Source organism: Elgaria multicarinata, chromosome 9, assembly GCF_023053635.1.
Source record: "Elgaria multicarinata webbii isolate HBS135686 ecotype San Diego chromosome 9, rElgMul1.1.pri, whole genome shotgun sequence".
Classification (NCBI taxonomy): domain Eukaryota; kingdom Metazoa; phylum Chordata; class Lepidosauria; order Squamata; family Anguidae; genus Elgaria; species Elgaria multicarinata.
The window spans coordinates 4,803,638-4,818,001 of record NC_086179.1 but is presented as its reverse complement, the minus strand read 5'-3'; the positions used below and the strand labels follow the sequence as shown (position 1 = coordinate 4,818,001).

At 47.1% G+C, this 14,364-nt stretch overlaps 1 protein-coding gene across 1 annotated transcript in view; it reads left to right on the top strand.

The window, feature by feature from the left end:
* The window catches only part of GDI2 (GDP dissociation inhibitor 2), a 36,014-nt gene that overhangs the window by 15,534 nt on the left and 6,116 nt on the right, over positions 1-14,364 (top strand). Inside the window, exons 2-7 of the mRNA XM_063134503.1 lie at positions 3,302-3,409; positions 6,623-6,722; positions 8,958-9,092; positions 12,205-12,403; positions 12,899-13,030; positions 13,931-14,030. Of these exons, the coding sequence (XP_062990573.1) occupies positions 3,302-3,409; positions 6,623-6,722; positions 8,958-9,092; positions 12,205-12,403; positions 12,899-13,030; positions 13,931-14,030 (774 nt within the window). The remainder of the gene's footprint in view (positions 1-3,301; positions 3,410-6,622; positions 6,723-8,957; positions 9,093-12,204; positions 12,404-12,898; positions 13,031-13,930; positions 14,031-14,364) is intronic.

Genomic DNA, 14,364 nt, shown 5'->3' with positions numbered 1-14,364 from the left:
GCAAACAATCTTCTAGTGGTTTAACAACAATGTTGTGTTTATCTAATGGTCTTGATCTAGACAGAGCTCTATCATTAGTTGATGGATCCAACCCTTTCTCAGCAAAACTGTCCTAGACATGATGTCTGGCTTACAATGAACAAATGGGACTTGAATGGTGTCTTCTCTGGCAGAAGAGGCCAGGAGAACTTGTGGATACTTCTTGACAGCTACTGTCATGTCTTGCCCAGCTGGTCTTCCAGTGATGGTTTTTGTTGATTTCTTATGAGCAAGCTGTTATGCGTTGGACTTGTAATTACTGGAGGACAAGGATAGCATAACATTTCATAGATTTAAGCTAGTGGGATAGTACAGTTCATTAGAATATTTAACTCTGCAGAGCTAGAGATGTGTAGGCAGCTCTAGTCTTTGATTACACAAGCGATGGCTTAAACTTTCCTGGGCAAAATCCAAAAACACTTCTACTTTTAACTGGAAACTTCTCGGCCTATGTGTTGGTCACAAGTTTCTTCTGGACCCATGCAAGTTATTTCCAAAGGTTCGTTACATACTCCTGGTTTGGACAGTTATGGAGGTAAAAGAAGCCATCGCGGCGTCTCTCCCAGTGTGTGCCTGTTGTTTGCATAATTACCCACGCTGCAGCTTGTGCTGGTGTGTCATCCAAACTGGACATGCCATGCGATGGCAGTAGCTTCGTACCCACGCTACAACTGACAACTTGCAGAAGGGCTTGTAGGGTAGGTACAAAGCCATCCTCGCCATATGCTGAGTTCACATGACACGCCATCCCATGCTGCAGCTTGGGTAATTATGCAAACACTAGGTGCATGCACGCGGAGTCAGGGGGAGAATCATAGAATCATAGAATAGCAGAGTTGGAAGGGGCCTACAAGGCCATCGAGTCCAACCCCCTGCTCAATGCAGGAATCCACCCTAAAGCATCCCTGACAGATGGTTGTCCAGCTGCCTCTTGAAGGCCTCTAGTGTGGGAGAGCCCACAACCTCCCTAGGTAACTGATTCCATTGTCGTACTGCTCTAACAGTCAGGAAGTTTTTCCTGATGTCCAGCTGGAATCTGGTTTCCTTTAACTTGAGCCCGTTATTCCGTGTCCTGCACTCTGGGAGGATCGAGAAGAGATCCTGGCCCTCCTCTGTGTGACAACCTTTTAAGTATTTGAAGATTCCTGCATTGAGCAGGGGGTTGGACTCGATGGCTTTGTAGGCCCCTTCCAACTCTGCTATTTTGTGATCCAGTAGACCCTTCTTGGCATCTCTTCAGTTTGCAGCCTTTCTGAACCAAGCAGAAGAAATGGGATCAAGTGATAGAAATTAGGGTGCTACATTAAGCTGTAGATATGTTTGGGACAGCCGACAGTTGATCTTTGATTAAATCTAGATTTTCAAGTTTTTTAGACTGGGCACTGAACCAACCAAGAAAATGTAGGCAGGAACTTGCTTGCCTGTTGTTCGCCAGCAGCACTGAATGACTCTGCTGCATTTAACCTTTGATGTGCTGACTCAAAAATCTTTTGGTATAGACGATGGGATGATCAGTCTAGGTTGCTCATAGGCTTACATTCTTCAGTTAATACTAAAAGAAACTTCGAGCAGGACTAAGTGCAAAGGTCAGAATGGAGCCAGATGCACTGCCAATCCTGTATTCTTTTGCATTAGGCTTTCAAAAAATGGGATGTCATCGGTAGAGAATATAATACCGTACTTTTTGGCTAAGTTGCCTCCCCGAACAGCTTACAATTAAACACACACACACACATACTCTATAATTAATGATATATTGGTCTGGAGGGGCAGTCTTTTCTGGCCATCGGTGATACAGTCCAGGTTCTAGGCTCCTTCCAGAGGAAGGGAAGAATACGAGTTGCAAGTGGACTTGTCAATAATAACACTGTCAGCCCACAAACAGCCCCCTCATTGATCTGCAATATTCTCTGTCTCCTGGCAGCAAATTCGTGTTGGGAAAGCTGGGCGGCCAAAATCCTCGGAGTAGTGTAAGGATGGAGAGAAACCAGTGTTTATGCGTTGCTTGCCTTTCAGAAGTGCATATGCAGATTTGGCTGTGTGCTCTCTAGCTTCTCCTCTCACTGTGATCAGCCGGGCTTTCTGCTTGAGGCCAGGGAAAGCCGGAATTGAACTTGCAGTTTGCAGTTGCTGAAAGAAGTGGAAGTGGTTGGGTATGTGGCAGATTCGCTTTGCCTGCCCACCACAGAGCCACACCCCTGCTTTGGGCAGGCAGGCAGGCGAGTGTTTCAAAATCCTGGAACTTGATCTGGAATAGTTGAGCACCACGTCTGCCTTGGAAGCGGTTTCGTCAACAGAAATGTTCATCGAAAACAGTACATTTCTACTACTTGGTGTCAGTAAGGCCAAACTGTTCTCCCAGTTAGTCAACTCACGTCTTAGTTGCAATAAATTTCACATAGAGCATTAAAACAATTCAAGCTAGCTCTGGACCTGCCTAAAGTGAACACATTTCTACTCCCTGCTCAGGTTACTAGTGCTGCAGTTTTTTTGCTTGCATATCAGGAAGTTCTGAGCTTTTAGTCTTTTAATTGGCTCTTTATGCTATTTTATAGGAAGTAGCTGTTGCAGGATAACAACTTGATACAGGTTTGCTACAGGAAGTTAATGAATAACACCTGCCATTTCCCTGATGCTCATATCCTTGCATCGATTTTCTGTTGCTGTAAAATAGTGGCGGTGCAAGGTGTGGCGTGCAGGTTGCCTCTTATTTATTTATTTATTACATTTTTTATACCGCCCAATAACCGAAGCTCTCTGGGCGGTTCACAAAAATTAAAGCCATAATAAAACAACCAACAGGTTAAAAGCACAAATACAAAACACAGTATAAAAAGCACAGCCAGGATAAAAACCACGCAGCAAAATTGATATAAAATTAAAATACAGAGTTAGAACAGTAAAATTAAAGTTAAAATTAAGTGGTAAAATACTGAGAATAAAAAGGTCTTCAGCTGGCAACGAAAGTACAGTGTAGGCGCCAGGCGGACCTCTCTGGGGAGCTCGTTCCACAGCCGGGGTGCCACAGCAGAGAAAGCCCTCCTCCTAGTAGCCACCTGCCTCACTTCCTTTGGCAGGGGCTCACGGAGAAGGGCCCCTGTGGATGATCTTAAGGTCCGGGCAGGTACATATGGGAGGAGGCGTTCCTTCAAATAACTCTTCTGTCACTGTCTTGGTTTCAGTCAGCACAAGATGTATTTTCTCTGTCTCATTGGGAGTTGTTGCACATCTTGTTTAACGCTGTGTTATCTTTCTCATGCAGGAATGTATTCTCTCTGGCATTATGTCAGTGAATGGAAAGAAGGTCCTTCACATGGATCGCAATGCTTACTATGGAGGTGAAAGCGCATCTATTACCCCCCTGGAAGATGTGAGTACCTCCGGGCCTTGTGAATATTCAAGTTTGTTGTACTTCTCTGTTGGGTTTAGGAAGAAGTTATATAACACGTTGGTGTGTGGGGTGCTGCTATACTGTGCCTTCCCAAGGAGCTTTCCATTTAAAATAAGGTATGGGAGGCCACTGCAGGACGGGGAAGAAGATGGAGGCATGGGTAAACGGGGGATTAAAATAAACTCGGTTCTCTTGCAGAACAATTTGCCAAATAATTCATTCTCGAGAGAAGATGTATCCTACATAAATATAACTGTCATCATGCGTGTGTGTGCATGCGCGCAGACTGTACAAGAGAACAGGTCTCTATCCAGAGGTTTACAGTTTATAATTCAGTATTGGGGAGACACAGGAAGGGGAAGGAAGTGAAGAAGGGGGGAACAGAGAAGAACAGGCATTGTTGCCATTACGTGTACTATAAGCATAGTGATGGTAGGGCATAGACACTTAAGGTAGGGATGGGGAACCTCTGGCCTACAGATCCCCCTTGGACTTGTCCAGGAATCTCCACTGTTAGGATTCCTCTTAACACACCATTCCCCCTCCCAATCTGGAACAGTGCTCTGGGGAATGTATATCGTTATCTCCAGTCATAAATAGGAGATAACCAAGGGGTTGTGGTACCAGGGACACAGCTGGCGCTGGGAGGAGCTACTTTCTTTGTGCTGAGAGAGGCCCAGAGCTTCCTACACAGTGAAAGGCAAAAGTGAAGGGGAGGAAGGTTGATGTCAATGGGTAAGGCTCAGAGACCTAGAACTCTCCATGGCCAACCTGCATGGTCTAGTGCAGGACGCAGTAGAGATTAATAGGAAGAATAGATCTGTTTTAGCTGTTGTGGCTTGGGGCTGTTGTAGGTAAGAGTGGCCAGCCAGCAAGGGGCGGGGCGGGGCGGGGAGGGGAGGAATTTGGAATGACAGAGGCTAAGAAGATGGTAATGCCTTGGTGAGAGTTCTAGGGAGATCATATTTCTAAAATTTCAGAAGTTTGAAGTTGTTTTTATCCCCAATTATGACAGAGGGCTAGCTATGACACCTCACTTAAACTCTGGATGGCCGTGAACGAGCGGGAGCAAGCTGGCTCTCGGCTGCAAGATCGCTCCGACCGAGCTAAACAAACCATAGTTTGTTCTTGGGTTACAACTCTGGGTTGTCTGTACCCCAACAACCCAAAGTTCTCCGTTGAGACATCACGCCCAACAACCTGAGATGGGACATCTATCTCCACCCAGCTTCAGCGGAGGCAAATGAGCAGCAGCGAGAATGGGTTTGCTCGCTTGTTCCTGCTTCTCTCACAAGAACCCAGGATTTTTTTAAAAAAACACACAACTAAGTTGTTGTGATGTCCAAACTGGGTCAGTTGCTGTGTCTCCACTCCAGGTAGCTCATCTGATCTTTGATTAGAATGGTAAAAGGTGCCATCTGGAGTAAGACAGACTCTCGGGGTTTTCCATCTGGGGATTGAATAAGGGAGAGAGTTTACATTGAAATAGAAACAGGATAGGTTCCTGGCCAGGCTGGTTATTTGGAAGAGGTGTTGCGTTCTAACAAGTGATTTGGTAGGATGGAGGAGACTAGGTGGAGGAGATGGGGGGTGGGGGTGGAAACCACTGAGGAGGCATTGTGGGGACTTAGAAGGCTGGTGTGTGGCTTCTAAAACATTCTCATTATGTTGAGGCTGGAATAGAGCCTCCTTGTCCAAGTCCATTCTACCAGTTATAAAATAATCATGGGATTTACATTCGGCAATTACAGGATGCTTCTGTGTGAACCCTTGACTACCCTCCCTATGCCAGCAAGAGTAGACTTCTTTCAGATTGCCTCTTGGACTTGGCTTTGGTCCCAGTTCTCTCTCCTTCCCATCCCCAGAGACGCCTGCCACGTCTCATTCTTGCTCACTTGGTAACCAGTGCTTGTTTTGCATGCAGCACTTTAGGGCAGGATGGTGCATCTTACGCTTAGAATCACAGAGTAGTATTTAACTCAGTTACCTAGCTTGATTACATGTGGGATTTGTGGAAAGCTCTTGGAATGCATGGCCCCCATATCCCTAGCTAATGTCAGGTTACTCAAACTGTAATGGATTTATTATCAATCTGTATATAATACTGCAAAATGGCTGCTGAAAGGCTTATTTTCTGTAAGCCTTCAGTATCCTAAATAGGCAGATTTTCTCTGAGCCAGTCTAGCTTAATTGGTGGAATGAAGCTGTTTCTGGCTGTTACAGTCTGGTCCATCAGACTGCTTCTTCTCTTGTTTTAAAAGGTCTAAGACAGCCTTACCCAACCTGGTTTAGATGTCTTGGACTACAATTCCCAGCATGGGGAGTTGTCATCCAACACATCTCGAGAGAACCAGGTTAGGGAAGGCTGGTGGGGTGAAAGAGAAACCCAAACAAGAGGACTGTGATATCAGCTGCTTATTTGGTGCTTATGCTCAACCAGTTTGCACACCCCAGTGGCAGTTCCTGACAGGGATGAGTGCCGTGTGTGAGCCACTTCCAATTTTAATTAAGAACCCAGGTGAGTTTCTGGGCTTGGATGTCCCAAAAAAGCCAGGAACAGGGAGTTTCTTGTCTGTTGATCAGACTTGGAAATGGCGGGTGCGGTACTCGACCCTGGCAATTTCTGGGTTAAACAGCCCAGGAATTGCTGCTGTGATGTGTGAACTGGGTCACTATGTCAAATCAAATTTTGGTGCTAGATTTGCAATCTATTCTAAATCTGGCATGTGCTTTGGCAGACATATTTTCTATTTAAGGAATTTATACTAGGTTCTCTTGATAGGTTCCCAGGGTTGCATCTGGTAACAGTAATGAAGGGTTGGTACGTAGAACTTGGGCAGCAGGAACAAGGGGCTATGCTAAACTTGGGGCCTGTGGTATGGTTATTATTATTATTATTATTTATTTATATAGCACCATCAATGTACATGGTGCTGTACAGATAACACAGTAAATAGCAAGACCCTGCCGCATAGGTGCCACCTTGAGCTCCATTTTTTGGTGAAAAGGTGGGATATAAATTTAAATAAATAAATAAATAAATATTCTCCCCGAGTGCACGTCCTGATTTTTGTTAACAAGACATTGGGTTGAAGCAATTCGAACAGCCCTAGCTTTCACCGTTGATAGGTCCCTCGCTCCTTTCCCGTGAGCGTAACGCGTTCCTAATTGCACGACTCCTTGTTCTTAAAGTTGTACAAAAGGTTTAACCTGCCAGGATGTCCACCAGAGTCGATGGGCCGAGGAAGAGACTGGAACGTGGACCTGATTCCCAAATTCCTTATGGCTAATGGTGAGTGATTGCCTACCTTCTCCTGACCGAAATGAAACGGCCCGGGTTTCCCTCTTCTATATCTGAGTGGCTCAAATGCCTGGGAATGCTGTGCTCCTCTGCATGTCAGATGCAGCGCTCGCATCAGTGCCCTGTGTTTTCATTTGGCCCTTTCACTTTTTCAACAGTACCGGGATCCATTTAAGCTTAAGGAGCCAATACCAAGCTAGCTGTCCTCAGGATCGATGGCCGTAGCTCAAGTGTTTGCATAGCATCTGCTTAAAATGGCAGCGCCGCCTCGTGCGATCCGTAGATAGGAAGACAACTGCTTAATTTCAGCATCTTTCAAAGGGCTTCAGCAGCGTTATTCTAAGTGTTGCTAATTTGCATGGAAAGCTATCTGTTTAGCGCCTCCGTTTCTGCCGTTTACCATTCAATCCTGGCCAAAAGCCCAGAAAGCCCTTTGGTCCAGATCCAGGCACTGCAGGACTGGGGCTTGTCATTGTTCAATACAAGATATGCTGGGTTTGATACCTGGCTGCTGCGGAGGCTAACCCTGCCCAGGACGTTCAGTGAACCCCAAAGGTTACCAGGTGGCCTGCAGCCTGTATGATTCCCCCGTAATCGGTTCTAGCAGGACCAAAACAAGCCACTTTGCAGACACTTGCATGGGCTGAGTTTTATATGAATAAGGGCATGCTGGGAGCGTGATTTACCCTGTGCAAAATAAGTACCAGCAGTTAAATTTTCAATCTTGGGACGCTCTTAATTTTTTTCAAAAACCACGCTGGCAGTTTTGTAAGCCGTGCTAATACTATAAAGAGCCTCTTCAGGCAATCTTTACCTCAGAACGATGAATGTGCAACCGGCTGGTCATCCAAAGATGTTCCCCTTCTCGTACCCATATGGGCAATCCTGGGTGGCCTTCAGTGCAACCTGTCCAGGCGCCCAAGCCACAGCTGGACTTCGCTGACCCTTTCGTTGCTCTCCCCCAAGCCTGCCATTCCGCTAGTTAGCGGGCTTGAGGAAGGGTGATTTTCTTGGGGAGAAGCGCGTCCGCGAATGGCCTTTCCTGTGTGCCATCCTCTCCGTTACAGTTGGGCTCCCCCCACCTGCCGAAAAGCTGAGGGGCTGGGCTTGTGGGAGCATGATTATGATAGGATGGTACCCTGTGATATGTGTGTGTGGCTGTGTGGGACGGGCTGTTTGGCTTTACTGTGCTGCGGGAGCAGGGAATAATAATAATAGTAATATGTTTATTTATTACCAGCCTCTCCCTCCTGATTGAGGCAGGGAACAACATAAAATACAAATCATATAAAATACATAAAACTGATTAGAACATATAAAAACTAAATAACAGCCAGACGTCTTAAAATTCAACTGGGTAGGCCTGCCCGAAGAGATCAATCTTTATTGCTTTTTTATATTCAGAAAGATCTCTCCCAGCAGGCCATTCCACAGTCTGGGAGCGGCAGCAGAGAAGGTCCTCTGGGTAACAGTTATCAATCTAGTTTTTGCTGGCTGAAGTAAATTCTCCCCAGAGGGCCTGAATGTGTGGGGCGGATTGTATGGGACAAGGCGATCCCGCAGGTAGCCTGGACCCAAACCATGTAGGGCTTTAAAGGTAATAACCAACACTTTATACTTTGCCCGGAAACTAATTGGCAGCCAGTGTAATGATTTTAAAACTTGTGTAATATGGTCACCCCTAGATGTACCGGTGACCAACCTGGCTGCCATATTTTGCAGTAGTTGAAGTTTTTGGACTAGGCACAAAGGTAGCCTTATGTAGAGCGCATTGCAGAAGTCAAGCCTTGAGGTTACCAGCTCGTGCACTGCTGTCTTTAGGTCTTCTGACTCTAGGAAGGGGCGCAGCTGGCATATCAGCCGAAGCTGATAGTAGGCACTCTTGGCCGTCCCATCTATCTGGGCTGTCATTTGGAGCAACGGATCCAGGAGCACCCCTGAGCTGCGAACACAGCCTTTCAAGGGGAGTGTAACCCCATCCAGAACTGGTTGACAAACCTCCAAACCCAGGGTGGGGCCTTTGAAGGGAAGGGGAGATGGCCCTTGCCAACCGAAATGGCAGTCTCCAGCTCACTGCCCACTGCTGCATACGCCCCTCTGAGGCAAAAAAAAAAGTGTTCTAGTGAGTCTGTATCTGCCATATAGTCTCCTTTCAGCCTTAAGCCTACATAGATCCTCAAGCAGTTAGCCTCTAGCTGCTCACGCTAAACATATTTTTGGTTTCAGGCCAGCTGGTCAAGATGTTGCTGTACACAGAAGTCACTCGCTACTTGGACTTCAAAGTGACTGAAGGAAGCTTTGTCTACAAAGGAGGAAAGATTTACAAAGTTCCTTCAACTGAGGCAGAAGCCCTGGCATCCAGTAAGCACACGGAGCTTTTTCTGTACCCATGTTGGATTATTGCGCTAGAGCTTCCTAGTGTAGAACTGAAATGAATCCAGAAGGCTGATTCTTTATTTATATCAAAAACACTAAAGAGTATTTGAATCGGCTTATATGACTTCATCAGAAATAGATGCATTTGTGTGGCAGACTTGTACAGGTTTATGTCATTGTCAGCTTTACTGGTGGATTCATACCTTGCCCTATGAAGACAGACTGAAAGAACGGCATGTTTAGCCTGGAGAAGAGAAGACGGAGGGGAGACATGATAGCACTCTTCAAATACTTAAAAGGTTGTCACACAGAGGAGGGCCAGGCTCTCTTCTCGATCCTCCCAGAGTGCAGGACACGGAATAACGGGCTCAAGTTACAGGAAGCCAGATTCCAGCTGGACATCAGGAAAAACCTCCTGACTGTTAGAGCAGTACGGCTGTGGAACCAGTTACCTAGGGAGGTGGTAGGCCCCTTCCAACTCTGCTATTCTATGATTCTGTGTACTAGAATTATGTTTGTGCCACTTCTAGTAACAGAGAAGATAAGAACTGCCTTGCAGGATGAAACCAGAGGTCTGGTGCTCGCTTGCTGCCCCAGCAGTGACTAGCGAGATGCCCCTGAAGTAACTGCCCCCCCCCCCATCTGCCACCAAGGGATGAAAGGAGTTCACCCCTTGAATTCATCTCATCACACATAAAGCTGTTGATGCGATGGCAAAGAGCTACTTTGTGCCATAATGGTTCCATAAGATCATATAAAAGGTTCTTCTTCATGGTCTCTCCGCATCCCATGCACGGGTTCTGCGCCTGTGCAGAGCCTCCACCGGAACTTTCTAGAACTGAGGCCTTCGGGTGGGAAGCCCCACCTGTCTCCCCCTCTCTGCATGCCCAGAGCACGGGGCTTCCCCCTTTCCCCTCAGTTTCTTTTCAACTGCAGCATTGAGAGCTCTCTGTACTAGCTTATTTCTTCTCTCCACTTTTATTTTAGTACTACATTATACTCCGAATGGTTCCTTTTATGCTGTGAGCATGTTTGCTACCTTTGTGGTCCTTCGGCAGCCTCGGGCCCTTTGGGGGCCCTTACATAAATATGTGGACTGTGGGAACAAATTACCACCTCCCGACAAACCCTAACCTGTGCCTTTTCTATTTGGTTGAGGGCCAAATAGACTTGTCTCTTGTGTAGAGTCATGCTCACACTGTTGATTCACCAAACAGGAATGACAAAATGATTTCCTCTCACCTTCGTGCAGTACTTTGGGAATGAACCCATCCAGGGTGGATTCCTGCATTGAGCAGGGGGTTGGACTCAGTGGCCTTGTAGGCCCCTTCCAACTCTGCTATTCTATGATTTTCAATCTGCTCAAAGTTATCCCTCGTGGTGGTCTTAGAAGCTACTTCAAAACAGTCCTTGTTGGTTCCATCCCAACCTTCGGTTCCAACTCAATCAGGCACATCACGAATTCTGTGTCCTGTGGCACAGTCAGATCCATCAGCTCAGTCAGATTCTGACACCTGGCTGATCCATTGTGAAGAAGGCCCACCCTCCTGCCCTTATACAGGTGTTCTAGGTTTCTTTTCTCCATTCCTCTTGGTCTCGAGCTGTCAATGTGGCATCTTCAGAGAAACTGAGGAGAAAGGCTGTGGCGCTGCACTCTAGGCATGCACAGGGGGTGGGGTTCAGATGGGCTTCCAACCTAAAATCAGCTCTAGAAGATTCCGACGGAGGCTCTGCACAGGCGCAGAACCCATATCTGTGTCTGCACAGATGGCCGCTGAAATACAATTACAGATAAGCAACCAATGTTTGTTAGCACAGTTGGGTTCACACACCACAACCCAGAATTCAACAAGCCATGGGTTAAACAAGCCATGGGTTAGTGTTATGTGCAAACCAGGTTGCTCTCTAGAATTGATTGGTGCTTTCTGAGGAACTGGGGAAAGGTTCAGGTTTGACAAGCCTAGTTCTAACCATTGTCCTCTTCGCCAGTAGAGCTTGCAACACAGAGAGAAATCTGCACAAGATTTGATATGTATGAGAACATAAATCTGGTTTGGCTTGTTTTCTGTTCTTCGTATCGACCGGTTCATTTCTCCCAAATAGCTGGCTTAGCCCAGCCAGTATTGAAGTGTGTCAGCTTGTTCTGGTTGCAGTATTTTATTTTTAAAGCCTTACTGTTTTGTTTTGTTTTTAAAGCTAACAGTAGCTCAGTCCAGATGATTCTCCAGACCATGGTTTAGACTGCCTCATCTGAACTGAGCCAGTATTGCTGCTGGCAGTTCTTGTTCAGTAACGTAATCCAGGTTAATGCTGAAATCCCCTTTTTCTTGGTCTAGAATCATAGAACAGCAGAGTTGGAAGGGGCCTACAAGGCCATCAAGTCCAACCCCCTGCTCAGTGCAGGAATCCACCCTAAAGCATCCCTGACAGATGGTTGTCCAGCTGCCTCTTGAAGGCCTCTAGTGTGGGAGAGCCCACAACCTCCCTAGGTCACTGATTCCATTGTCGTACTGCTCTGACAGAAAGTTTTTCCTGATGTCCAGCTGGAATCTGGCTTCCTTTAACTTGAGCCTGTTATTCCATGTCCTGCACTCTGGGAGGATCGAGAAGAGATCCTGGCCCTCCTCTGTGTGACAACCTTTTCAGTATTTGAAGAGTGCTATCCTGTCTCCCCTCAATCTTCTCTTCTCTAGGCTAAACATGCCCAGTTCTTTCAGTCTCTTTTCATAGGGCTTTGTTTCCAGACCCCTGATCATCCTGGTTGCCCTCCTCTGAACACGCTCCAGCTTGTCTGCGTCCTCCTTGAATTGTGGAGCCCAGAACTGGACGCAATACTCTAGATGAGGCCTAACCAGGGCTGAATAGAGAGGAACCAGTACCTCACGTGATTTGGAAGCTCTACTTCTATTAATGCAGCCCAAAATAGCATTTGCCTTTCTTGCAGCCATATCGCACTGTTGGCTCCTATTCAGCTTGTGATCTACAACAGAACCTGTTGTAGAACCTGATGATGGGAAGCAAACCTCATAACTTAAAAACTGTTGGACAAATAAATACTGTATATGCTTTGTGATGTGATAGTTTCCTGCCTTTGTAGGTCTGATGGGCTTGTTTGAGAAAAGGCGCTTCAGGAAATTCTTGGTGTATGTTGCCAACTTTGACGAGAACGATGCCCGCACCTTTGAAGGGGTTGATCCCAAGAAGAGCACCATGCGTGATGTGTACAAGAAGTTTGACTTGGGCCAGGATGTCATAGATTTCACAGGCCACGCCCTCGCACTGTACAGAACCGACGAGTAAGTGGCTGCACTCCCTAACGCTCAAGAGAGCCTCTTGCTGTGTGCTGAGATCGGCGGGCATTTTTATACGCTCAAAGATCTAATTCGAGAGCCTCTCAGTTCTGGGAACCATTGAGGCAAGTCAGTGATGGGCCTGTAGATGAATGGAAGCCAGTCCTTGGACTTCAGATTATTTTTGGATAGTGTAGAACTAACCCGGCCACTTGTGCAGAGTTTGTTCCCCCTGAGCACCAGCTTCATCTTCGTTGCGATTGCAGAGAGGATCAACACATTGGTGGGGTCTTTTGGCCTTAAGGCCAGGACATTTCACAGGTGACCTTGTTCTGTACAGAAGGCTGAGTTAGTGAGGAAGCATTTGAAGAGACGGAAGGGGCCCGCTCTAGAACTAGGGGGTGAATACTGGGAAACGCACAAAGACAGTGGCAAAGGAAAGTGTCTGAACAGCTGCTACTCATTACTCCTTTGCTTCTCTACATTCTCTCCCTCTCTCAGCTACCTAGACCAACCTTGCCAAGAAACAATCAACAGGATTAAACTGTACAGCGAGTCCCTCGCTAGATACGGCAAAAGCCCCTACCTGTATCCTCTTTATGGCCTGGGAGAGCTGCCCCAGGGATTTGCAAGGTGAGGCGCTTTTGGGCTGGCGGTTCTGATAAGTTGCTTGTTCAGATGTTGGTCTCCTCCCTTTCGCTTGGCCTCCCGTTCCGTTTGCTTTTCCCCGGCGAATCCTGTGGAAGTTTGCAGCCAGCTGGCTGAGGAATCACGTGGAGTTGGGAGTGGGGAAGGTATGCTGTTGGTAGGTGGTGCTCTGGGCATGGTTTTCCTCGGTGAGGAATCGGAGGGCGCGGGGCCCGTGCGGAAGCCAGTAGCCCGCCTTGTAGGGGATTGTGGAGCTGCCCTCTGAATGCTCAATGTCCCCTTTGCCCGGAGGATACAACCACCCGCCTTGTAATGATTAGGTGGGGAGACTGTGTTGCTGGTAGTCCTCAGTACAACCGCCTTGAATGTAGAGAAAGCGAGATACAAGTTTAAATAAAAGTAGGCCCATTTCATGGAGGAGAATCAGTCACTGCAAACCTCAAAAGCAGGCCGACTGTCCCCTCAGCAGAGTTGCATGCAAGGAAAGGCATCGCTGCTTCGCTTGTCTGTTTCAAACATATCCCTGAAGTAAAGCCTCGCAGCTCTGGTAAGGCAGTCCAGAAAATAGATCCGCCAGCACCTTCTGCATAAAGCTTTTCCGACCTCAGATATGCTGTAAAGACTCCAGCATGGACCCTGAGCTAACTCCTGTTGACTGAATCTGGCCTAATCCAACTTTTTAGTCCGGTGCGTTCGACCTTTGCCTGGCCTCCGCTTTGGAGGTGCGGGTAGCAATAGAGGAGGAAGTTCTCCTGGCATGCAGTAATTGTAGGCAGAAGTGGAGTTGTTGCATGGGCCAGTAGTAACCTTGGGGCTCTGCCTGTTGAGCCTGCGATCAACCCCAGTTCACCAACTGATGTCTCTGTTCTTGTATCCCGTTGACAGGCTAAGCGCTATCTACGGAGGCACCTATATGCTGAACAAACCGATTGAAGAGATTGTCGTAGAAAACGGCAAAGTGGTTGGAGTGAAATCTGAAGGGGAGGTACAGTGACGCTTTTGTTTTTCATCTGCTCAGAACTATTTGCTATCGATCTTCCTCCAAGCAAGGATGTGAAAACGGGGCTGGAAGCCACGGGCCCAAAGCGGCTTTTCGAGTCCTTCGGGCTGTTAGAGCGATTCAGATCCCCTTTCTCTGGTTTCCTTTTGACATAACAGCCCCACCATTCTTTGAAGGCGCTTCATACATGACAAGAAACGCCGCTTTTCCTTTTACTGCCACGGCTTAACCCGGCCACTTGCCTGGAATTTGTCTGTGGAGCTTATTTAATGACCGTCCTGTAGCATGTCGTGTAGAAGGGACATCCTTCTGCACGCCG